The sequence below is a fragment of the Capricornis sumatraensis genome, chromosome 22 (genome assembly GCF_032405125.1).
Source record: "Capricornis sumatraensis isolate serow.1 chromosome 22, serow.2, whole genome shotgun sequence".
NCBI lineage: Eukaryota > Metazoa > Chordata > Mammalia > Artiodactyla > Bovidae > Capricornis > Capricornis sumatraensis.
In genome coordinates, this window is record NC_091090.1 from 14,874,808 (window position 1) to 14,900,854 (window position 26,047).

Below are 26,047 nucleotides of genomic sequence, written 5' to 3' on the forward strand. Positions count from 1 at the left end.
AAGAACTATTCTGTACTGAGCCACTCTGTTGATCACTTTCAGTACTATATTCAACAAACTACATGAGATATCCAATACTTCATTATAAAATAGGCTTTGTGTTACATGATTTTGCCCAATACAGTCTAATGTAAGTGTTCTGAGCATGTTTAAGGTAAGCCAGGCTAGGCTATGATATTTGGTAAGCTAGGTTTACTAAATGTATTTTCAACTCACAGTATTCTCAAATTACCATGGGTTTATCAGTATGTAACCCCATCATAAGTCGAGGAAGTTCTGTACTAAATGTTTGGCGAATGAAGGAAAGGTTTAATAAATGGTTGCGTCCTTCCCAGACAACTCCATCCCAATTAAAAACTATTCCTTCACTTCATCTTTTTTAAAATTATTTTTGGACAAGCCACATGGCATGCAGGATCTTAGTTTCCTGACCAGGGATCAAACCCATGCCCTCTGCAGTGGAAGCATGGATTCTTAACCACTGGACTGCCAGGGAAAGTCCCCACTTCATATTCTTTTGACAGTGAACTCTTCATTTTTATTAATACTAGTGTGCACTTTAAGATTATCTAGTGCACAGGTTCTAGAGGCAGACAAACAGTCTGAATCCCAGTTTGGGATCTTACTGGTTACATGATCGTCAGCAATTCACTTAACCTCTCTATACCTCTGTTTCCTTAAAATAAGTACAGAGTAATACCTACCCTCATATAGGGGGGTGTTGTGAGGACCAAATGAGGATAAGACATGTAAAGTGCTTTGAACACTGACAGCACATAGCAACAATTGTTAGATGTTATTATTTAGTTCAGACTTTTCTAAAACTTTTTATTGTAAACAATTGTAGGTTGACATACAGTTGTAAAAAAGCAATGCAGAGATCCTGTGTACCCAGTTTTCCCCATCTTGCACAACTATACTACATGCCACAACTAGGATAGTGACATCAAATACAGACAAGATAAAAAATAATCTCATCAGCACTCTCACCTCCCATCTCTGCCTCCAACCTCCATCCTCTGATCTCTACTCATCTTTAATCCCTGGCAACAACTAACCTGTTCTCCACTTCTATAATTTTGTCACTTCAAGAATTTTACATAAATGGAATCATCAGCGTGTGAACTTTTCAGGTTTTAGTTTCATTCTCTTTTCCTCTTTATTGTTTCCTTCCTTCTGCTTATTTTAGGTATAATTTGCTCTTATTTTTCTAGATTCTTGCAGAGGGAGCTTATATTATTAATCTGAGACTTTTTCTTTATTCTACTATATGCATTTCACTGCTATAAATTTCCTTTTCAGCACCACTTTAGCTGTGTCCCAGAAATTTTGGTACATTTTATTTTCATTTACTTCAGTGTATTTATTTCCCTGGAAACTTCCTCTCTGACTTATGGACTGTTTACAAGTGTGTTGTTCAGTGTCCAGGGATTTGGAGACTTTCCTGTCAATTTTTTGTTCTTGAGTTCTAGTTTGATTCCACTGTGGTCACAGAATGCACTGTTTGACTTCAATTCTTTTAAATGTCTTGAGGTTTGTTCTATAGCCCAGGATGTGGTCTGTCTTGCTGTATAGTTCCATGGGTTGTTGAAAAGAATGTGTATTCTGCTGTTACTAGTTGGAGTAGTCTATAAATGTCTCGAGTCCTATTGGCATTGTTGATGTTTTGAATTTTACTATATCCTTGTTGATTTTCTGTCCAGTTGTTCTATCAATTGTTGAGAGAGGAGTGGTGAGGTCTCCAGCTGTAACTGTGGATTTGCATCTGTCTGTTTCTCCATTCCAGTTACATCAGCTTTTGCTTCACATATTTTGGGGCTCTGCTGTTTGTTGCATATATATGTAGGTCGGCTCCATCTTCTTGGAAGAGCAAGCCTTTTATTATTACGTGCTGTCCTTCTCTACCTCTGGTAATTTTCTTGGCTCTGAAGTCTATTTTATGTTATTAATATAGTCAGTCCTGCTTTCCTTTAATATTTGCATGATGCATCTTTCCCTTTTTGAAATTTTCAACCTAATTATTATTTTTGGTGTTTCTTGCAGACGGCATATTTCTAAATATTTAGTTGATATCTTAAATGTAAATGTTGATATGTTAAGGGTTAAGCCTGCCATTTTTCTGTTTGCTCTATTTATCATCTTTTATTTTTTCTGATTTCACACATTACTTGAACATCTTTAGAATTTCATTTTGATTTATCTATAGCATTTTTGAGTGTATAGGTTTTGAAGTGGTTGTCCTAGGTATTACATTATATATACATAACTTATCACAGCCTACTGGTATAAACATTTTACCAGTTTGAGCAAATTATAGAAAATTTACCTCCTAATATGTTTGTTTATAAAAGAATTGTTTTAAATATTTCTTCCATATGCATTTTGAACCACATCAGTGGTCTAATTTTTGCTTCAACCATTGAACATAATTTAGAAAACTTAAGAAGACAAAGAAAACTACCATATCTATCCATGTTTTCCCTTTTCCATTGTTCTTTCTTCCTACTCAATGTTCCAAGGTACCTTCTTTTATCGTTTCCTTTCTGTTTAGAGAACTTCTTTTAGCCATTCTTTTAGGGTAGGTCTTGCTGGTGATAAATTCTCTTAGTTTTCCTTCATATATCTTGATTTCTCCTTCATTCTTGAAGGCTATTTTCAGAAATGCTGGGCTGGATGAAGTACAAGCTGGAATCAATATTGCCAGGAAAAATATCAATAACCTCAGATATGCAGATGACACACTCATGGCAGAAAGCGAAGAGGAACTAAAGAACCTCTTGATGAAGGTGAAAGACAAGAGTGAAAAAGCTGGCTTAAAACTCAAAATTCAAATAAAATAAGATCATAGCATCCAGTCCCATCACTTCATGGTAGATAGATGGGGAAACAATCGAAACAGTGACAGACTTTACTTTCTTGGGCTCTAAAATCACTGCAGATGGTGACTGCAGCCGTGACACTTGCTCCTTGGGAGAAAAGCTATGACAAACCTAGATAACGATTTAAAAGCAGAGACATTACTTTGCCAACAAAGGTCCATCTAGTCAAAGCTATGGTTTTCCCAGTAGGCATGTATGGATGTGAGAGTTGGACCATATAGAGGACTTCAGTGAAGAAGAATTGATGCTTTTGAACTTTGGTGTTGGAAAGGACTCTTGAGAGTGCCTAGGACTGCAAGGAGATCAAACCAGTCCATCCTAAAGGAAATCAATCCTGAATATTCATTGGAAGGACTGATGTTGAAGCTGAAGCTCCAATACCTTGGCCACCTGATGCGAAGGGCCACCTTGATGCTGGGAAAGACTGAAGGCAGGAGAGGGGATGGCAGACGACAAGATGGTTGGATGGCATCACTGACTCCATGGATATGAGTTTGAGCAGCTCTGGGAGGTGGTGAAAGACAGGGAAGTCTGGTGTGCTGCAGTCAGACACAACTGAACAACAACAACAATGTTTTTGGATTAATAGTTCTTTCAGCAAATGAAAGAATATTGTGCAATTTCCTTCTGGTCTCCATGGTTTCGGATAAGAAATCTGCTGTCATTTAAATTATTTTCTCACTGAAGGTAAAGTGTTTCTCTCACCGCTTTCAAGATTTTTTTTCATTGTTTTTAGTTTTCAGACGTAGACTATGATTTGTCTTGGTATAGATTCCTATGGATTTATCTTGTTTTGGATTTTCCAAGGCTCTTAAAACTGTAGAAGTATATCTTTTGTCAAATTTGCAGCATTTTTAGCTATTAGTTCTTCAAGTAATTCAGTCCCATCTTTTTTCCCCTCCCTTTCTGGGATGCTTATGAGACACAAATGTTAGAGCTTCTGTTATAGTCCCACTTGTCCCTGAGATTCCATTAAATTTTTTTCAGTCTATTTTCTATTGTTCAGACTGAGTGATTTCTGTTGTTCTTTCTACAAGTTCATTGATTCTTTACTCTGTCTCTTCCATTTTGCTATCGAGTCCATTCTTTGAATTTTTAATTTTGGTTACTGTATTTTTCAGCTCTAAAATTTCTATTTGGTTCTTCTTTATATCTTCTATTTATTTTTTGAGACTTTCTATTTTTTCACTTTGTTTCAAGCATATTCATAATTGGTTGCTGAAGCATTTTTAGGATGGCTGCTTTATAATTTATACCAGATAATTCTAACACCTCTCATCTCAGTGCTGGCATCTTTTTATTGCCTTTTTTCATTAAAGTTGAAATGTTCTTGGTTCTTGATATGACAAGTTATTTTCAGTTCAGCTACTGACATTGCATGTACTATGCTATAAGATTCTGGGTCTTACTGAAATGTTCTGTTTTAGCCATCTTATTTTGATAAAGTGCTGAGAGGGGAAGGTGTTACCTTGTTACTGCCTGGTAAGGTAGAAGTCCAGGTTCTCCTCTTAAAATCCACTGACACCTGAGGCAGTAGGGACTCTTCATTTTTACTGGGAGGAGATGGAAGTTCTGGCTCCCCACTAGGCCTCCACTGATACCATCCTGACTGGGAGAGACAGAAATGCCTTTATTTCTTCCTGCATGGCCTCCACTGATGCTGCTACAGAGGGGGTTGTCATCATTAATGCTGTGTTGTGGTGAAAGAACTGACTCTTCACTAGGCTTCCTCTGACACACTCCAGCAAGGAGGAGGAAGAGAGTCTCATTACTACCCAGTGGAGACGAAAGTCTCGACTCCCTATCTGGCCTTCTCTGACAACACTCTGGGTAGCTACCTCATTACAGCTGGATGAAGGTGGAAGTCTGGGCTCCCCACTTGGCCACCACTGGCATGAGTAAGGATAACACCACAGAGTTTTGTTTTTTTTCCTTGGTGTTTGTCTGGAGTAGAGCAGTTATTGGGTAAATGCTTTCAGAACTGCTAGTCTTTCCTAGTCGTGTGGCTATATAGAACAGACTTTTGTTGGGACTTTCTCTTTTGGCCTGCCACACTGGCATTTTGGCTTTCTGGCTTCTTTGGCACCAAAGTTAAGATGTATGGGGCAAAAAGAAAACCCAAGGAACTCTCCACTGTGTTGTTCCTTGGGTCTGAGCCAGTTTGTTGTCTTCTCTCCACCTTTCAGAGCCTTTTTATATTTGGTTTGTATATAACTTTCCAATTTTTTCAGTTGTTCTTAGAAGGAATAGGGAAAAGTACATATATTCTATCTTCCTGTAAATGGAATATCTTCTTCTTTGTTATATGAAAAAGGTGATGCTCAAACAAGGAAAAAGAACATGCCAAGGCTACTTATAATTAATAGATTGCTGACTTGCTGCCTGTTATTTTGTCTTCTCCTGCAAGACTGACTTTTTAAAACATGGGTATTATATCTTAAAAAAATTTTTTTTGGTTTCTATTAAAGTACCAATTTCATTTCTCTGTACTCTGTAATTATAACTTATTAATGCTTACTATGTGACAGGCTCTAGGCTGAATGCTTTACATTCATTTTCTCATTTAATCCTTACAAGATACAAATCTGCAATTTGTATTGATCTGCAATACAAATATTATTATTCCCATTTTAAACATGAAGAAACTGAGGCCTGCAAGTAAGTCATACAGTTGGTAAGAGTCAGGGCTGGGGTCAGCCCACCAGGATAGCCTGCCTTTGTAGGCTCCCAATAAGTTTTTACCTAATAAAGGATGGCTTCGGGGAAATCAGAGAAAGTTAGCTAGAGTTTGGGTTAGCTGAGAAGACAGAGAAATAAAGCTGAAATATATGACTTTAGTTCAATTGGTGATGCTTTAGATGGTAGACTCAGAAGAAATCAAAGACACTGCCCAAAATAAGGTTGGATATTTTAATAAATCATTGATATCATCATCCATTAGCTGTGTCCTGTCATTGGAGAGGAAGGATTTTACACCTGACTCTAATGCCCACTAACCAAAAATACAGTATATGAGCCCACGAATGCTATTCTTGTTGAAAGAATATAAAGGAATTTTTTAAAACATGAAACCTAGAACTCTAGGCCACAGTCCCTGAGACCCTTCTCTTATTTTTAGATTTTTTTTATATAGACCATTTTCAAAGTCCTTATTGAATTTATTACAATATTGCTTTTGTTTCAGGTTTTGGTTTTTTGACCACGAGGCATGCAGGATCCTAGCTCCCTCACCAGGGATTGAACTCGCACCTCCTGCATTGGAAGGTGAAGTCCTAACCACTGGACTACCAGGGAAGTCCTATTTGGACCCTTCTTTAGTCTTATAATATTAGAGATTGAGGAAAATGTTGAGTATCTCATCCTAAACCAGGGGTGGTAGATTTCTGGAGAGGGAGAAGTTTTGTCACTGAGGAGTCAGTCTATCCATAAGTTCCATAAGTTTTGGGAAAAAAAAGAAAATCACTTAAGTTCCAGATATATCACAATGGGTAACAGAAGCAATTCAAGGAAAGGGTTCATGTCCAGCCCCTTTATTTATTTCTTTTTCCTTCAGGGATTCAGAGACTCAGGACCTACCTGAATAATCCCAGTTAGCAAAGTTATAGATGCCACAGAACTCAAGGATCTGTTATAGCTCTCATAGAAGGTTATGTTAGAAAAGTCATCCTGGATGAAAGTTCCCAGTAATAAGTGGCCACTGTTGAATGGCTCTGTCCTCAGGACATTGATTGTCAGAGCACTCACAAGGAAGAATGTACCTATGAAAGAAAACAGTTAGGCAGAGGGTGAGGTTTTAAGTCCAGGTAAACTGACAGATGGTGACAAAAGAAAAGCATGGTCTCATACATTGTCCTTGAACTGATCAACTTTTCTTATCTGAAAGTGGCCACTGAGAAGTAAGAAAGAGCAGGGAAAAGCTCTCTGTTTCACATACTGTAACCAACTCCGAAATTTTAGATCTTTTTGGCCTAGGTAACAACCTCTTTGTATCAATGGGCATATGGAGTAGGAAGAGAGAGAAACTGGAAATGTATATTTCCAGCTCAGCTACTGTGCCTGTTCTTAGAAGCGGTGAAAAATGAGATGGTGGAAAAAGGATCAGGAAACAAAGCTAATCGATAATAAGAAAAACAATACCTAAACACTTAAGAAGGATGTAATAGGTGCAAAATGACATGGAGCTAAACCTGTATCGAACAAAATTTTATTTACTTCTCATATCAACATGAATGCAGGAGGCAAAGGCAAATTTTACCTTTAAATTACCTAACAGAAGCAAAACTCTAGTAGCCCTTGTTATCAGTATTTGGAAGTGACTGTAATGCTCTCTGAGAACTTGGAGTAATTGGAATAAAATAGCTGTTTTAGTGTTTAAATGTAAAATCAACAGATACTAAATTTTAGTAAAGATGTAGAATAGTGTCCTTAAAAAGGCACAGGAGCATGCCACAGAATGGGATGGAAACTGGACTGAATATACAAACACATCTGGAGAAAACAGTGTGCTAGTCAGAATGGTCAGCGTTGGTTGCCTGGTCAGTTGTTCAGTGTGGAAGCTCAGAAAAAGGCACTTGACTCACGAACGTTGGCAATGCCCTTCTGAGACTGTCAGGGCATTGTGTGGTTTGGTTTCTATACACGCTCACCTAGGGGAAGTAATTGTGCTGATCACAGGACTTTCAGTTGGGTCTGGTCTCTGCAACAGTCATTTCGAATTATAAATTAGTAGATGGTCGTTTGACTCAGGGAAGAAAAGTGCTTACCCTGTGGGTTTCAGTGTTTTGATTACTATGACAATATTTTCTCAATGTAAATTAATAATTTGATATGATTATTACAAATCAGGTTCATGGAGTATGGTTATTATGGGTTCAGCTGAAAAGTAGATCCATTCTAGGAGTTTTGGCAAAATCATTTCTGGATCTTCTCGGTCGAGGATAATCAGATTCCGAAGTGTGGAAATTTCAACAAGGAAGATGCCTCTTGTCTTTTCATTCCTTTAATAACTTATGGGCCTGTTTGTCTGGTGGGGACATTAATAATAGCATGAAAGTGTTCAGTTTCTAAAATCTGAACAATAACCCTGTGAATAAAATATCACTGTGACTGATTCATGTTGATGTATGGCAAAAACCACCACAATATTGTAAAGTAATTAGCCTCCAATTAAAATAGATAGATTATAAAAAAAGAATATGCATCTTCTGCCTCTTTTCTCTATCTGTTAAACATAACTTTAACTTGAGTTCCTTAGCAATAAGTAAATAATCGAGATGGAAACTTCATATACTCCTGTGATTTTAGCACTGAACTCACCAATGGACATTTGATGACATGATCCAAAAATTCCATAAATTACTGAAGCACAGAAAGCTGCATAAGAGACATTGAGAGGAGGAATCAGATGCCTTGCCAGCAAACCAAGCATCAGGACTGAAAAGCAAGATAATTTAAGTAAGCAAAGGTAGCCTGGCTTTTTAAAGTCACCTGAAATAAAAACTGTAAAGAATGTTTAAAATAAAAATGCCCCATGTGCACAGCTGAATATGGTAACAGTATCCTTTGGCATACAGCCCTTAATTAGTACTTTTTATGATCTGCTTTGATTTCTAGCTTCTCTTCCCATTTTATCACATGTTTTTACACTTCAATTCTAAATCATAGGCTTAAACACCTTTCATGTGAATCATGGAAAGCAAACATCAAAGCAATAAGACCTTTAATCTCAACAGCTCAGAAGCAGACCATTCTCACCCTCAGTCTAGTATAAGAAGGCCCTAGGGATCCTCCAGGGTTGGAGATAAAGCTAGATGGCAAAGCAAGAATTGTCACACTTAACTGACTTGACTCCAAGTTGCTATGTGTTGTCTTTCTTTCATATGCCAATCACTCCAGCATCTTCCTTCAGCTCCTTCTTCAGTACTTAATTTCTTTTTTAAGAAGCACCATGAGATTTTGGAAATTTTGAGGCAAATGGACTGACCTACATGGTGTCATCCTTTGATGTCTCAAGTCCACAACTCCTGCCCTGAGCAACTCTCTTCAATTTACATCACACCAGTGTGCTCATCAGAAATCAATTATGAGTCTAGTGAGCCAAACTTATTGTCTGAAACAAGCAAGGCTTTTTTTTATAGAAAAGTTTAAACCTATACAGAAACAGAGTATAATGAACCCCCAAGCACCCATCACCCACTTCAATGATGGTCAACTCATGGCCAATCTTGTTTCATCAATGTCTTCATTCCTCTCCCATCCCATAATTATTTTGAGGCAAATCCAAAACATTAAGTCATTTCATCTGCAGGTATTTTCAGTATATATGTTTTAGAAAAAGGCCCTCTTTTAAGTACAATACCATCATCACACCTAAGAAACTAATAATGGTTCTTTACCATTATCAAACATCCAATATTCAAATTTCCCTGATTTCTCAAATATAGTTGTACTTGTAGACCATCTGTAAGATGATCTACAGTGACTAATTGGTACTCATGTCCTTGAGTGAGTTTCACCCCTTAAGTGTGAAATAACTTACTTCTTTTTTTAAAATTTATTTATTTTAATGGAGGTTAATTACTTTACAATATTGTAGTGGTTTTTGCCATACATTGACATGAATCAGCCATGGGTACACGTGTTCCGCATCCTGAACCCTTCTCCCACCTCCCTCCCCATCCCATCCCTCAGGGTCATCCCAGTGCACCAGCCCTGAGCACCCTGTCTCATGCATCAAACCTGGACTGGGGATCTATTTCACACATGATAATATACATGATTCAATGCTATTCTCTCAAATCATCCCACCCTCGCCTTCTCCCACAGCGTCCAAAAGTCTGTTCTTTACATCTGTGTCTCTTTTGCTGTCTCGTATATAGGGTCATTGTTACTATCTTTCTAAATCCCATATATATGTGTTAATATACTGTATTGGTGTTTTCCTTTCTGACTTACTTTGCTCTGTATAATTGGCTCCAGTTTCATCCACCTCATTAGAACTGATTCAAAAGGATTATTCTTAATAGCTGAGTAATATTCCACTGTGTATATGTACCACAGCTTTCTTATCCATTCATCTCCCGATGGACATTTAGGTTGCTTCCATGTCCCGGCTATTTGAAACAGTGCTGTGATGAACATTGGGATACACGTGTCTCTTTCAATTCTGGTTTCCTCGGTGTGTATGCCCAGCAGTGGGATTGCTGGGTCATATGGGAATAACTTACTTCCATTAATAATAAATAGGCTACAACAAAAATGATAAGATGTCACTTTGGGGATTGGGTTGCTAGAAGACTGTGTTTTCTGTCTTTACTGCTCTCTGGCTCTCTTTCTCTCTTTCATTCAGGTCACCAGCTGCCAAAGTTGACTTCAAGCGTGTGTTCCCTACGCAGTCACAGAGTATCTTGGGCTTAGAAGGCTCCATGCTTGGCTTAATGCTCTACTTGGATCATCTTAAAATACTGGATAGTTTTTGAACTAGGGAATCTGCATTTGCATCTTGCACTGGGCCTCACACATCAGTTGTTCCTGCCAGAGGCAATGTTGTGAGGATACTCAAGCAGCCGTATAGAGGCCGATATGGTGGAAAACCCAAACCTGCCAGCAAACATGAGTAGCCTGGAAGCTGATCCGGCAGCCTCAGCAGAGCCTTGAGATGAATGACAGTTTGACTGCAACCTTATGAGAGACCTTGAGCCAGAGGTATGGCAGGTTTGGGGTGATCTTTAAAAAAAAGTTATTTGCTATTACACATTGCACTTTCTTTTGTGGTTGTTATACTTTTTTTTTTTTTTTTTTACAAACTTTTGTGTTTACATCAAATGAAGTCCTCACATTAGTTGATACATCTCTTAAGTCTTTTGTAATTTATGGTTCCCCTTCCACATTTTTTCCCTAAGCAAGTCTCTATTGACTGCAAGTAACAGAAAACCAGTTCAAATCAGCTTGAGCAAAATAGGAAAAAATTTTTTGGCTGAACGGCACAGTTTGCTGGATCTTAGTTCTCTGACCTGAGCTGGACCCGAGGCTCATGGCATTGAAAACACTGAGTCCTAACCACTGGACCACCAGGGAATTTCCAAAATAGGAAATACATTAAAAGAGGACAAAGGTCAGTTGGACCTCATCAGAGGCTGGAAGCAGAACTAAATAGCCATCAGGATTCAGGCAGCTGTTTCCCCATTCTCTTTGTCTACAGGTTTATAGTCTCCTGTTTTGTTCCCAGTTTGGGGGCCTCTATGAACAAGACTTCTATGTATTTCTTGCACATGACTCTAGGAGCATAAGTGGATAAATTCCCTCAAGGTGATACACCCTGAAGCATAACTGATGGGGCATTTAATATATATATATATATATATATATATATTATAGATTTAAGTCCTTTGTTGGGTATTCTATGGTTTACTTTTCAATCTTCATTGTGTATTCTTTTTTTTTTTAATTTTGGCTGCACTGGGTCTTCATTGCAGCCCCACAGCTTATAGGATCTTAGTTCCCCAACCAGGGATCAAACCCACATCCCCTGCATTGGAAGGTGGATTCTTAACCACTGGACTACCAAGGAAGTCCTCATCATGTCTCTGAATAAACAGAAGTTCTTAAGCCTTATTTAATTCAACTTTGCAGTTATTTCTTTTTAGGCTAATGCTTTTTGTGCCTTGTTTAAGAAACATTTTCTACCTCAAGTCCATAAAGATATTCTCCTCTATTATTCAAAAAAGGCTTTATAGTTTTGTCTTTCATATTTGGGTCTTTAATCTATCAGGAACAGAGTTTTGTGTATGGGTGAGGTATGGGTCTAAAAAATTGGTTTCATATAAATATTCAATTTATATGAAATATTTTGTTTCACATCATTTTAAAAAAGCCTGTTTCTATAGTGACACATCTGATACAAACCACACAATGTATACATGTGTGACTCTTCTGTTCCGTTGCCCTAATTGTCCATTTCTATAATACCACAGTGTTTAATTACTTTTTTTAGTAATTAGTAATATTTTGCAATAAATTTAATAATCCCCATTTTATTGTGAAATATATACATAGAAAGTACATTAAAATAGATGCTGAGTTTAATAAATGTCTATAAAACAAACACTGATGTTATCACCTACTCAGATCTTTCATTACAACCCCATCCCTCCCCATAGAAGTATTCATTATTTTGACTTTTGTGATAATAACTTCTTTGCTTTTCTTTATAGTTTTACCACTACTGTACAAATCCCTAAACAATATAGTTTAGTTTGTCCCACTACTGAAGTTTATATTAGTGGAATTATAATGCATATAATTTTTATTTCTGCTTCTTTTTCTCATTATTATGTATAGAAGCATCTTCCAGGTTGTCATGAGTTGCTTGAGAGAGCTCCTGTTCCTTCTTCTGTGGATTCCAACATATGTATATATGAATGCTTATTTATTCATTCTACCTTTGATGGACATCATCTTAAACATTCTTGATAGCTGGAGATGCAAATCCTCCTACGGCATACTTTAAGAGAACTTACATGTTCTTAGAAAATGTTACCTTTCAATTAATTTAGGCTTTTATTAATATTTCTCAGTAAAGTTATACATTAATAATTTCTCTGTAGAGGTCTTGCACATCATTTCTTAGTTTCATTGCGACTTACTTCATATTCACTATGCTTTGGTGAATCATATTTAAATTTTTTTCCACATTTCATTTCTTGCAGGTATGAAAGAATAAAATTGATTTTTATTTACACATCTTATACCCAGCAACCTTGACAACATCTTATTAATTATATCAATTTATCTGTAGATTCTTTTGAATTCTCTACATTAAAAAAATCATCTATGAATGATGAAGTTTTATTTGTTTGTAATTGCTATGTAATTTTTTACCCTTTATCTTGCTTGAATACACTGCCTCTGAATTCAGTATAATGTTGAAAAGCCCTGTTTACTCTTTTTAAGGCAATTTTTTTCAAATTTAATTTTATCTGTGGCTGCACTGGGTCTTCATGCTGCCCATGGGCTTTCTCTAGTTGGTGTGTGGGCTCCTCACTGTGGTGGCTTCTCCAGTTGTGGAGTCCGGGCTCTAGGTCCACGGGCTTCAGTAGTTGTGGCACACAGGCTTAGCTGCCCCGTGGCACATGGGATCTTCCAGGACCAGGGACTGAACCCCCTGTCCCCTGCTTTGCAGGAAGACTCTCAACCACAGGACCACAGGGAGCCCACCCTACTTACTCTTTACAACCAACATGTGGTGTGAAGACTGAGTCTTTTGAAATGTAGGGTTTCCAATAACTCACCAATACAGGGAAGGTAAGAGAATTTCTTGGCAACAGCCCAAGAACTAAATTGTCTAAGTCTTAGTTAAGGTTAGACTGTGGAGAAATAGAGGGAAACCAAATCTCTAAACTTTCCAAAACCTTAAAAATTTTTAAAATTTTGAACTAAGTTTACACTTATAGAAAAGATAATAGCGTATTTCCATATAATGGGGAAGGAGTACGTCAAGACTGTATATGGTTATCATGTGAAATGCTGGGCTAGATGACTCACAAGCTGGAATCAAGATTGCTGGGAAAAATATTAACAACCTCAGATATGCAGGTGACATCACTTTAATGGCAGAAAGCGAAGAGGAATTAAAGAGCCTCTTGATGAAGGTAAAAGACGAGAGTGAAAAAGCTGGCTTAGTACTCAACATTCATAAAATGAAGATCATAGCATTTGGTCCCAACACTTCATGGCAAACAGATGAGGAGAAAGTGGAAACAGTGACAGATTTTATTTTCTTGGGCTCCAAAATCACTGCAGATGGTGACTGCAGCCATGAAATTAAAAAACACTTGCTCCTTGGAAGAAAAGCTATGACAAACCTAGAGAGTGTATCGGAGAAGGCAGTGGCCCCCCACTCCAGTACTCTTGCCTGGAAAATCGCATGGACGGAGGAGCCTGGAAGGCTGCAGTCCATGGGGTCGCTGAGGGTTGGACACGACTGAGTGACTTCACTTTCACTTTTCACTTTCATGCATTGGAGAAGGAAATAGCAACCCACTCCAGTGTTCTTGCCAGGAGAATCCCAGGGACGGGGGAGCCTGGTGGGCTGCCATCTATGGGGTCACACAGAGTCGGACACGACTGAAGTGACTTAGCAGCAGAGAGTGTATTAAAAAGCAGAGACATCATTTTGCTGACAAAGGTCCGTCTAGTCAAAGCTATGATTTTTCCAGTAGTCATGTATGGATGTGAGAGCTGGACCATAAAGAAAGCTGAGCGCCGAAGAATTGATGCTTTGGGACTGTGGTGTTGGAGAAGACTCTTGAGAGTCCTTTGGACAGCGAGGAGATCAAACCAGTCAACTCTAAAGGAAATCAATCCTGAATATTCACTGGAAAGACTGATGCTGAAGCTGAAGTTCCAATACTTTGACCACCTGATGCAAAGAGCCAACTCATTGGAAAAGACCCTGATGCTGGGAAAGATTGAGGGCAAGAGAAGAAGGGGGCAACAAAGGATAAGATGGTTGGATGGCATCATCGACTCAGTGGACATGAGTTTGAGAGAACTCTGGGAGATGGTGAAGGACTGGTGTGCTGCAGTCCATGGGGTTGCAAAGAGTCAGACACGACTGAGCAACTGAACAACAATATATGCCTTACCTGCTGCTGCTGCTGCTGCTACTGCTGCTAAGTTGCCTCAGTCATTTCCCACTCTGTGCTAGATCCCTTTAATGTGAATACTGTACATAATCATAGTATAATTGTTTGTATCAGGAAATAAACATTAGAAAATAACTATTAACAAATACTTTACTTCAATTTCAGCAGCTTTCCCCCTAATTTCCCTTTTCTGTTTCATAATTCCATCCAGAGTTCCCTATTTCGTTTAGCTGTTATTTCTCCTTAATGCTAATATCTGTTATTAGTTCCTCAGTTGTTACTTGTCTTTTTTGATTTTGTCACTTTGGGAGAGTATTGAGCTACTTTGCTAAATGCCCTTCAGTTTGGGGTTGAGCTTCCCTGGTAGCTAGGCTGATAAAGAATCTGCCTGAAATGTTGGAGACCTGGGTTTGGTCCCTGGGTTGGGAAGATCTCCTGGAGGAGGCCATGGCAACCCTCTCCAGGATTCTTTTCTAGAGAATCGCTATGAACAGAGGAGCCTGGTGGGCTACAGTCCATGGGGTCCCAAAGAGTCGGGCATGACTGAGAGACTAAGCACAGCACAGGCTCCTCATGATCACACCAAGGCTAAATGCTTCGTCAGCGAATACTACATAAATGACATTATGTCCTTCCTAGTGCATTATATCACAGACTTCATGATCTCCAGATGTCTTACTATTGGTGATGACAGTACTGATCACTGGGTGAAGGTGGCTGCTCCCAGGTTCTCTATTGTAAAGTAGTGGAGGAGATAATAACTATCTTGAGGAGGATATTTGGAACTATACAAGTCCTGGTTTCCCTGGTGGCTCAGATGGTAAAGAAGCTGCCTGCAATGCGGGAGACCTGCATTTGATCCCTGGGTCGGGAAAATCCCCTGGAGAAAGAAATGGCAACCACTCTGGTATTCTGCCTGGAGAATCCCATGGACAGAGAAGCCTGGAGGGCTACAGTCCATGGTGTCACACAGAGTCTGACACAACCGAGTGACTGACCCTTTCACTTTTCAAGTTCTGTTACACAGTTTGCCAGCTTTTACCCACTGACTTTAACCTCTCCTGCGGATCTTGTCTCCAACAGTATTACTGTAGTCTTTTACTAATGGTGATTGCCTATTTTCTTTTACATGGATAAATTGGGTTCTACTGTAAGGAAGAGCTAGCATGTTTCAAATAAGGTTTTCACTGTGCAGTATTTTTAAAGGTTTTTAAAAATCTTGACGGAATTTGTTCCAATATTGCTTCTGTTTCATGTTTAGATTTTTTTGGTGGTAAGGTATGGGGATCTTAGCTCCCCAACCAGGGATTGAACTCACACTCTCTGCATTGCAAGGTGAAGTCTTAACCACTGGATGGCCAGGGAAGTCCCACTGTGCAGTACTTTTGTTTCGTTTGAAGAAAATTATTGTCTAGTCCTACTTATTTAAATGCAGGTAAAACTTTCAAATTGTTTACACTACAAATTATTTCATTATTCATACTACTTAAAATAACATACAGTCCCTTAGTCAGCAAGAGTTGCTTGGATTTACTCATTCATACAGTTATGGAATCATTATTCAACAAATACCTTGAGTACCAATTATGTGCCAAATACTGTACTAGATGTTAGGTATAGTTATACACCCTAATGTTACTCTTGTTTTGGTACAAAATTATACTGATGACTTGGAAATTTAGCAGAGAAATGTCCTCAAACCTTGACCATAAGTGAAGGATCTTTGATAAGTGGGGTTCAGTAGTAGATTTACAGGTCAAGCTACAAGAGTTCAGGTCTCTCATTCCAGAACCACAGGAATGCTCTAGAGATGTTCTGATACTTTTCTGGAAGTGAATATACTTATACAAATGGGCCATTTTGGTTTGTATCTGCCATATGGAAACTAAAAAAAAAAAAAAACCTAGTTAGTTGGCTGCACCGAGTCTTAGTTTCAACACCTGGGATCTTTAGCTGTGACATGTGGAATCTAGTGCTCTGACCAGGGATCAAACCTGGGCTCCCTGAACTGGTGGTCTTAGCCACTGGACTACCAGTGAAGTCCCTGCCACATGGAAATTAATGTAATCCATAGTCTCCAAAATTTACAAATAGCTCGTGATGCTGAACAGCATCAAAACAAACAACCCACTTAAAAAATGGGCAGAAGACCTAAATAGGCATTTCTCCAAAGAACTACTGAAGTTCATGCACCCCAGACCTCATACTCCACAACAAGGGAAGCTTGAGCAGTGCAAGTAGAGAGCAGCCCCCACTCACCACAACTAGAGAAAGCCCACGCACAGTGAGGAAGGCCCAGTGCAGCCCCAAACAGATGAGTAAACAAGTAATGTTTAGTAACTGACTATATCAAAGAAATCTTCCTTAGAGGAATGTACTATAATATCCATTATACATAAAAAAAGAAATAGATCCACAAAAATATGGCTATCTGATCTTTGACAAAAGTGCAAAAACAATTCAGTCGACAGTAGTTTTTGAAGATGCAACAAAAAATAAAAATCTTGATCTAAACTTCACATCTTACATAAAATCTTGATCTAAACTAAAAACTTCACATCTTAACAAAAATCTTGATCTAAACTTCACATCTTACATAATGATTAACTCAAAACAGATCAGTTCTAAAAGTAAACCGTAAAATATAAGATTTTGAGAAGAAAACATAGAAGAAAATCTTTGTGACCTAATGTGATTAAGTGAAGAGTTTTTGTATATGACAGGAAAAACAATTCATAAACAGAAAGAAAAATGAACGTCATCAAAATTAAAAGCCTTTGCTCTGTCAAATATATTGTCAAGAGAATGAAAAGATAAGCTACAGGCTGAGAGAAAATATTTGAAAATCATATATCTAACAAAGGACTTATTCTCAGAATATAAAAAGAATTCTCAAAAACTAACAATAAGAAAAAAAATCCAATTAAAAGATGAGCAAAAAACTTGAACAGGCACCTTGGCAAAGGGGATCTGAGGACAGCAAATAAGAACATGAAAAGATGTTCAAGTTCATTAGCCATTAGAGAAACGCAAATTACAACCAAAATGAAGGACTCTCCTGGTGGTACAGTGGATAAGTAGCTACCTGCCGTTGCAGGGGACCTGGGTTTGATCCCTGGTCTGGGAAGATTCTCATGCTGTGGGCAACTAAGCCCATGCGCCACAACTACTGAAGCCCACGCATCGCACAGCCTGTGCTTTGCAACAAGAGAAGTCACTGCTATGAGGAGCCCGCCCACTGCAACTAGAGAGCAGGCCCCACTCACTGTAACTAAGGAAAGTCCATGCACAGCAACAAAGACCCAGCACAGCCAAAAATAATTAATTAGTTTAAAAATCTTTACTCTTTAAAAAAAAAAATTGGCTGCATTGGGCCTTAGTTGTATTGTGCCGGCTCAGTAGTTGGAGCGTGTGGGCTTAGTCACTCCATGGCATATGGGATCCTAGTTCCCTGATCAGGGATTGAACCCATAATCCCTGCATTGCAAGGTAGATTCTTAACCACTGAACCACCAGGGAAGTCCCTAAAAAAACCTTTAAATAAAAAAAGGTGCAAGGGATCTCTCTGTTTTTTTTTTTAACAAATTAATATGAATCTATAGTTACCTCAAAACAGAAAGTTTAATTTAAAGATAGTGACAATATCAAGCGCTAACAAGGGTGTGGAGGAACTAGAATTCTCATATATTGCTGGTGGGAATATAAAATGGTAGGTTCAGCCACTCTGCATAAACAGTTTGGCAGTTTCTTGTAAAGTTAAACATATACTTCCCATATAACCAATAATATCACTCCTGGGGTATTTACCTTGGAGAAATGACAATTATGTTCACACAAAAACCTGTACATGAGTGTTCACAGCAACTCTGTAATGGACCCAAACTGGAAACAAAATGTCCATCAATAAATGAATGGATAAACAAACTGTGATATAGTCATATAATGGAATATTGCTCTTCAACAAAAAGGAATAAACTATTGATGCATATAGCAGTTTGCATTGATTTTATTTTTTTTTTATTTTATTTTTTGCATTGATTTTATAATGCTGAATTAAAGATGTCATCCTTCAGAAGTTATATATTATGTGAGTCCATGTATATGACATTTTGAAAAAGACAGAGCTATGGTGATGGAGACGAGATCAGTGGTTGCCACGGGTCAGAGGTTAGCAGACAATGTGACTAAGAAGTGAGGGCACAAGAGAGCTTGGGGGCTGATGGAACTGCTATGTAGCCTGGTTGTGGCAGTGGTTATACAAATTTATACCTGTGTTTTAATTCATAGAACTATAAGAAATAAGTAAATTTTACTGTAAGATAATTATTTTAAAGGGATCCCTTTTCCCCACTAACAGCCCTTTTGTCAGAGTTGGATTGGACAGAGGAGCCTGATGGGCTACAATCCATAGGTTTCCAAAGAGCTGGACATGCAACTTAGCATTCACTGAGTAAAGCGTTAACACTAAATCCTTTCGCTGATAAAGCTGATCTTGGGTTAGCTTTCTAGCTGTTTCTTTGGAAACCTGATAATGGTGGAATGTCAGCTGTGTCACCAAGCAATACTAGTCATGGTAAAAAGGACCTAATTAGTATATTCTAGCTGGACCAAGGGTGAATGAAAGGTTAGTATCTGGTGGGAAGCCCTAACTTTGAGCTTCTCAGAGTACAATGACAGTTGCAACTGGACATGTCACTATGGGACCCCTGGAGGCATCAGCTATGGGAATTAGAAGAGATGGTGGTTCCTACTTGGGAAACAGGACTTCTAAAGCCCAGATAGCTCCCCTGCCTATCTAAGTGATCTTGTCTTATATCTGAACTGCCACTTGTAAGATCAAAGAGTGGCCCCTGGACTGCTGTGTGTGACTTGCTAAAGAGAAGCTAGCATGCTGGGTTTCTTATTCTTCACCTTTCTAAGTAAAATCAACACCCAGTGAGATCTATCTATTGGAGTCCTGTGAGTATGAAATGACTAGTTAAGGAAAAAATGACTGTGAGCAGGCATTACAAGAATTCAGGGTTCTAAACTAAACTGAGACATTTAGAACCACCCTTGAAGAGTTAGAAATTTGGCAGGTAAGGAAACAACTGGTAATGATGTGAATGGAAATCACTTTTTTTTTTTTTTTCCTATTTATCTAGCACAAGTAACTTGTTTACTCTGGATAAGTGATATACTGTCTGTAGGTGAAAAGCCCTTGTATCTTTCTTACCTTGGGGAATTTGCACAAGGCCAACACTTATACCAGCAAGTAAGTCTCCAAGAAGCCAATCCTTGAATCGATAGAAACACATCCACTCTAGGAAGGGAAACACGGTAAGCAGGCATCTTTGGAACTTGTACCATGAGCATCTGCGAGAAAGAACAGACTTAAGTTCTCCGAAGAAAAAGTCCATAGGGCCGAGAAAAGCCACACCAAATACTTTCTTCTTCCCACACAACAGAGTTTTTGGTCAATACTGCTGACATTTGGACATACTGGACTGGCTAAGTCTTTGTTGTGAGGCTGTCCTGTGCACTGTAGGATGTCTGGCAGCATCTCTGGTCTGTATCCATCCATTAGATGCCACCAGCATCCCCTCCCCTAGTCTTAATAACCAAAAATGTCTCCAGGCACTGCCAAATATTCCCTGGGGGACAGTATCACCTCCAGTTGAGGATCAGTGCCGTACATGATAAGAACTAAGGCTTCTAGGGGCTTCCCTGGTGGCACAGTAGTAAAGAATCTGCCTGCCAATGCAGGAAACATGGGTTCGATTTCTGGGTCAGGAAGATCCCCTGGAGAAGAAAATGGCAACCTACTCCAGTATCCTTCCCTGGGAAATCCCATGGACAGAGGAACCTGGGGGGCAACAGTCCACTGGGTCACAAAAGAGTCAGACATGATTTAGCGACTAAACAACAACGAAAGCCTTGTAAGTCCAGTATGCAAATCAGGTGTGCAGCTTAAAGAATGTTTGAAGAAAAGTCAAGCTACCAAAATTTACCAGTAGAAAAATTGACTTTTATGGCTTTCTCTTGGTAAGGACAGTTTTCTGAGATGTGATCCTGGTGGGTGGCAGGGAATTAACACATTCATATCATTCCTGTATACTAAAACTTTTACCAAGCATTAAATCGATAGGACTTTGACCTGTAATAGAGAATCTGCCAGTAATGCAGGTGCAAGAGACTCAGGTTTGATCCCTGGGTTGGAAAGATCCCCCAGAGAAGGGAATAGCAACCCACTCCAGTATTCTTACCTGGAGAATTCCATGGACAGAGGAGCCTGTCAGGCTACGGTCCACAAGGTCGCAAAGAGTCAGACATGACTGAGCAACTATCACTTTCACTTTCAGGTAGAAATTTATGGAAAATATATAATATAGAGTCTTGTGCTTATGGCATTAGCCATAGAAAGAAAAGGCAACACAATAAGGCCTTATTATCTTTTAGCTCAGTGGATAACAACTAGAGGGCATTTTGTTTCCCAAGGGACACCTGGTAATGTCTGGAGACATTTTTGATGATCACAACTGGCATCTAGTGGATAGAGGCCAGGGATCAAACATCCCACAGTGTACAGGACAGCCCTCCATAAGAAATGATTTTATGGTGCAAAATGTCAACGATCCTGAGATTAAGAAAACCTATTTTAACCTTTAGATCATCCAAAACAGCAGAATCACTGTAAATCAATCAATCAGTTAATCAGTCAATCCATCAGTAAAACTAATATAGTTTTAAATTGCTTTTTGCTATTTATATCTCAGGATGGGCTGAAAACAAAGAGTATGGAGACTTTTCATGTATGAGCTATAGCTGAATAACTGGGATTTGATCATAGCAACAAACGTAACTTTAGTGTATGCAAGGCTAAAATGTGTGCTCAGAAAAGAAGAAATTTCAACATGCTTGTCTCTCACAACGACAAGCATTACTGTCCCATAAGGAAGTTAAGGTCAAATAAGTGTAAATGTCTTTGCCAAGGTCACAGTAATAAGTGTGGGCAGAACTGGGGCTAGAAACCAGATCTCCTGATTTTTAGATCAGTGTTCTATCCACTCTGCTACCACTACAGTTCCTATTGACAGTGGTCAAATGCAAGACCATAGGTTTTCAGAGAATGTGCATTAGTAGGTGCTGTTGCGTCCAACTCTTTGTGACCCCATGGACTGTAGCCCGCCAGGCTGCTCTGTCTATGGGGTTCTCCAGGCAAGAATACTGGAGTGGGTTGCCATTTCCTACTACAGGGGATCTTCCTGACCCAGGGGTCAAACCTGTGTCTCTTGCACCTCCTGCACTGGCAGGCAGATTCTTTACCACTGCGCCACCTGGAAAAAGCCCCTGGAAAGAATCCCGTGTTGTGATTCTTATGAGAACCCCTGGGTGTTAGGCAGGTGTAGAGAGTGTGCTCTCTCCGATTATGGCCCTCTCTGTGGGTGGCAGGGGGAGCAGACCACGGCACTGGGACAATTTGTTTCGTATCTTGTCCAGCATTCCTTCCTTTCCATGTGCCACTTGACTGAAGACCCGCCATCCTAGGGAGAGTCATCAGAACTCTTTAGCATGCCAGAAAAATAAAATGGACGTGGAATAATGAGGACCTAAGATGGATGGGAATCAAGGAAGGAACTGGAGGAATAGAAATTGAAGTTGGTGGAGGAAGAGTATAAGCACTTCAACACAAATCTAGGTCTTAGCTAAGGCATCTTAAAAGTGAGGGATGTGAGAGTTGATGTGAAAGCACAAGGGAGCACTCTACAAGAAAAAGAGTATTTCAGTTGCTAACCAAAAGGGAAAAAATGAAGGGAGAGATGAAGTTTCTTGAAGAAAGGAAGAGATGAAGTTAAAGATTATAATTTTTTTTTTTTTTTACTATTTGCTAGCTGCTTTACAAATACTCTCTAATCCTCACAATCACCTTGTAAGGTAGGTGCTATTATCATCCCCATTTTACAGATGAGAATACTGAGGCTCAGTTGGGTTGGATAGCTTACTTAAGGTCACACAGTTGGGAAGCAGCAGGACTGGGATTCAAAACCAGGCAATCTGGCTTCAGACCCTTGCTCTTAGCCACAGCGCTGGGCTACCTTTCAGGTTAAAATTCAGAAATAGACATAACTGTGTGCTTTAGAAGTAAAGAATAAGAACTGTTATAAAAGCCCATGGGAGGCAGTGCAGGTCAGATTTAAATGTCTCAGGATAGGGCAGCTGGAGGAGAATAAGGCTGAAACTTCTTTGGTAGTGCCTGTTTATGATGAGGTATAAATTAGGAAAAGACTATGCTTTCACAGAGCAAAGCCAATGCGGCCCCCAAGTGCTCTCTTTGTCGTATGACCTCTGACCCATCCTGGAGCAGAAAAAATGAGAGCTGTGATACAGGACAGGGAAGGGACATCCAAGACCACAACTTGCAAAAGGCAGGATATGGGTAAAGGAAGCGGCTCAGAGGGACGAAGGTCTGCAATAGGGCTGCATGGAGGCCTTCCTCTCTTGTCACCCGACACATGCCAACTGTGGATGAAACCAAGAGAAACCATCAACCAACCCTTGATGAACCCAAGGGATGACGGGGCTAACAAGTGTGCAGTGTGGCTGAGGACAGTCTGAGTAGTTAGGGTTAATACAGTGATGCAGGTCACAAGGGGTTTTTAACCTGATGTCTGTAGATGACCAAGGGGTCTCTAGAGGAAATTCGGTGGGTATGTGACTTTAGGAAAAATGATATCTTTATTTTCACTAACCTCCTAACTGAAATGCAGTATTTCCTTCAGTTATGTATGTTGACAACAAAGTACAGTTGTTATCAGCAGAGCTTTGCTTTTGTCACCAACAGAATCACAAATATTTTCACATTACAGTAAAACTGCTGCAGATATCTTAAGATATAATTTATACTCACCATTACTTAGAAATTACACTTATTAGACCCACAATTATTAAATATCATGATTTTTGTATTTTTTTAATATACTGATAACTATACTTCAATATAACTGGTTTCCTTCATAATGCTATGTATTTTATGCATTTTTAAATATTCTGGCCAAGAGCATTTAATGGGGAAAGAATGGACTCATCAACATATAGTGCTGGGAAAATGAGACAGCCACTTGGAGGAAAATGAAGTCAGACTCTTACTTTCTATCATATACAAAGTTTACTCGGAAAGCATCAAAGATCTAAATTTAAGAACTAAAACTGCAAAACTCTTAGAAGAAAACATAGGGGAAAATCTTCATTATCTTGGATTTCACAATAGTTTCTTAAATAAGACACCAAAGTCACAAGCAAGAAAAGAAAAAAATAGATTAAATCTAATTTCATTAAAATTAAAACTGTTGTACACCAGAAGACACTATCAACAGGCAACCCACAGAAGGGGAGGAAATATTTGCAAATCACATATCTGATAAGGGTTTAATATCCAGAATAAATAAAGAACTCCTACAATTCAACAACAAAAAGGGGGAAAAAAATCTCATTTTTAAACGGGTAAAGGAATCGGCATTTCTCCAAAGAAGATATACAAGAGACCAATAAGCACATGAAAAGAGGCTCATCATATTTAGTTATTAGGGAAATGAAAAAAAAACCACATCCTACAATGTGATACCATTTTACACCTACTAGTATGGCTATAGGAGAAGGCAATGGCACCCCACTCCAGTACTCTTGCCTGGAAAATCCCATGGGCGGAGGAGCCTGGTAGGCTGCAGTCCATGGGGTCGACAGGAGTTGGACACGACTGAGCAACTTCATTTTCACTTTTCACTTTCATGCATTGGAGAAGGAAATGGCAACCCACTCCAGTGTTCTTGCCTGGAGAATCCCAGGGATGGGGGAGCCTGGTGGGCTGCCGTCTGTGGGGTCGCACAGAGTCGGACATGACTGAAGTGACTTAGCAGCAGCAGTATGGCTATAACAATAATTTTTTTAAAAGGAAAATAACAATTATTGGAGGGTATCTGAAGAAATTGGAATACTTGCTAATGCTAATGTGATATAGCAACTGTGAAAAAAATTTTCTCAAAAAATTAAACATAAAATTACCATTTGATCCAACAATTCCCCTCTTAGGTGTATACCTAGAAAAATTACAAGCAGAGACTCAAACAGATACTCCTATGCCTAATACTCATGGTGGGATTATTCACGATAGCCCAAAAGTGGAAACAATCCAAGTGTCCATTAACAGATGAATGGATAAACAAAACAAGGTCTATACTTACAATGGAGTATCATCAGCCATAAAATGAAGTACTGATCCATGCTACAACATCATGCTAAGTGAAATAAACCAGACGTGAAAGACAAAGATTGTATGACTCCACTTAAATGAAATATCTATAATAGGCAATTCAGAGAGACAGAAAGTAGAAGAGAGGTTAGCAGAGACTGGAGGTGGGGACATGGGGAGTTATTGCCTAATGGGTACAAAATGTCTGTTTGTAGTGATGAAAAAGTTTTGGAAATAGCGGTAATGGTTGCACAACATCATGAATGTCATTAATACTGCTGATTTGTACATGTTAAAATGGTTAAAATGACCAATTTTATGTTGTATATATTTTACCACAATAAAAAATGTTAAAAAAATTATTCTGAAAAGAGGTTCATTAGGTCTGATAGATAGCTAAAAGGTTCAAACACAAAAACAGGTTACAAGCCCCTGAACTATAGCACTTACATAGTTGTTCTGGTACCATTAATTAGCCCACCATGGCTGCTTTCTGTTGTTATTGTTAGGAGACTGGCAACGGTGGTTAATCAAACAATGTATTTATTAATATCATCCCTGGATGTTGCGGGGGACAACTAAGGTCTTTATGCCAAGTTTTCAATCAAGAAAGTGATACAGAGACTTCTCTGGTGGGAAGAATCTGCCTGCCAATGCTGGGACATGGCATTGATTCCTGGTGGGGGAGGATTCCACATGCCTCGGAGCAGCTAAATCCATGCACTGCAGCTACTGAGCCCAAGAACCATAGGGCCTGTGCTCCACACCAAGAGAAGCCACCGCAGTGAGAAGCCCACGCAACCCAACTAGAGAGTAGTCCCCACTGGCTGCAATTAGAGAAAGCCCTTGTGCACTACAAATACCCGGCACAGCCATAAATAAAAAATTTTAAAAAAAATTTAAAAAGAAGGTGATAGAGGACAAACCACACACACACACACACACACACACACACACACAAACAAAACACAAAAAACAACTGAAGAGAAATTATGCAATAAGCTAGGGGTTCTGATGACAGGAATTCAGAAGAGGAAAACAGAAGTAGGCACCAAAGGCAGCAAGTAGTTTTGGGGCTGCCAGCTTGGCTGCGGCTGAATGGCTGCACACACGCACCTGCACTCCACGTGGTGACTGACGGTGCTGATGTCGATGTCCGCGTTCCCAGAGGAAGCAGTCTTCTTTCTGTGTTCCTGTTGAAAGTTTTCCTCATTGTACACGCCTCGCTTCACATCATATGTGAAAGAACTTTGCCTGTACCTAGAGGCAAAACTCTGGAAGCTCCTGTCTGGTTGCAT

General features: G+C 39.1%; 1 protein-coding gene across 1 annotated transcript in view; it reads right to left on the reverse strand.

Annotated features, from left to right (window-relative positions):
• SLC26A8 (solute carrier family 26 member 8) overlaps positions 1 to 26,047 on the reverse strand; it is a 73,635-nt gene extending 47,588 nt beyond the window's left edge. Inside the window, exons 1-4 of the mRNA XM_068960857.1 lie at positions 25,866 to 26,047; positions 19,740 to 19,879; positions 8,196 to 8,312; positions 6,456 to 6,637 (exon numbers count right to left, since the gene is read on the reverse strand). Coding sequence (XP_068816958.1) covers positions 6,456 to 6,637; positions 8,196 to 8,312; positions 19,740 to 19,879; positions 25,866 to 26,047 — 621 coding nt within the window. The remainder of the gene's footprint in view (positions 1 to 6,455; positions 6,638 to 8,195; positions 8,313 to 19,739; positions 19,880 to 25,865) is intronic.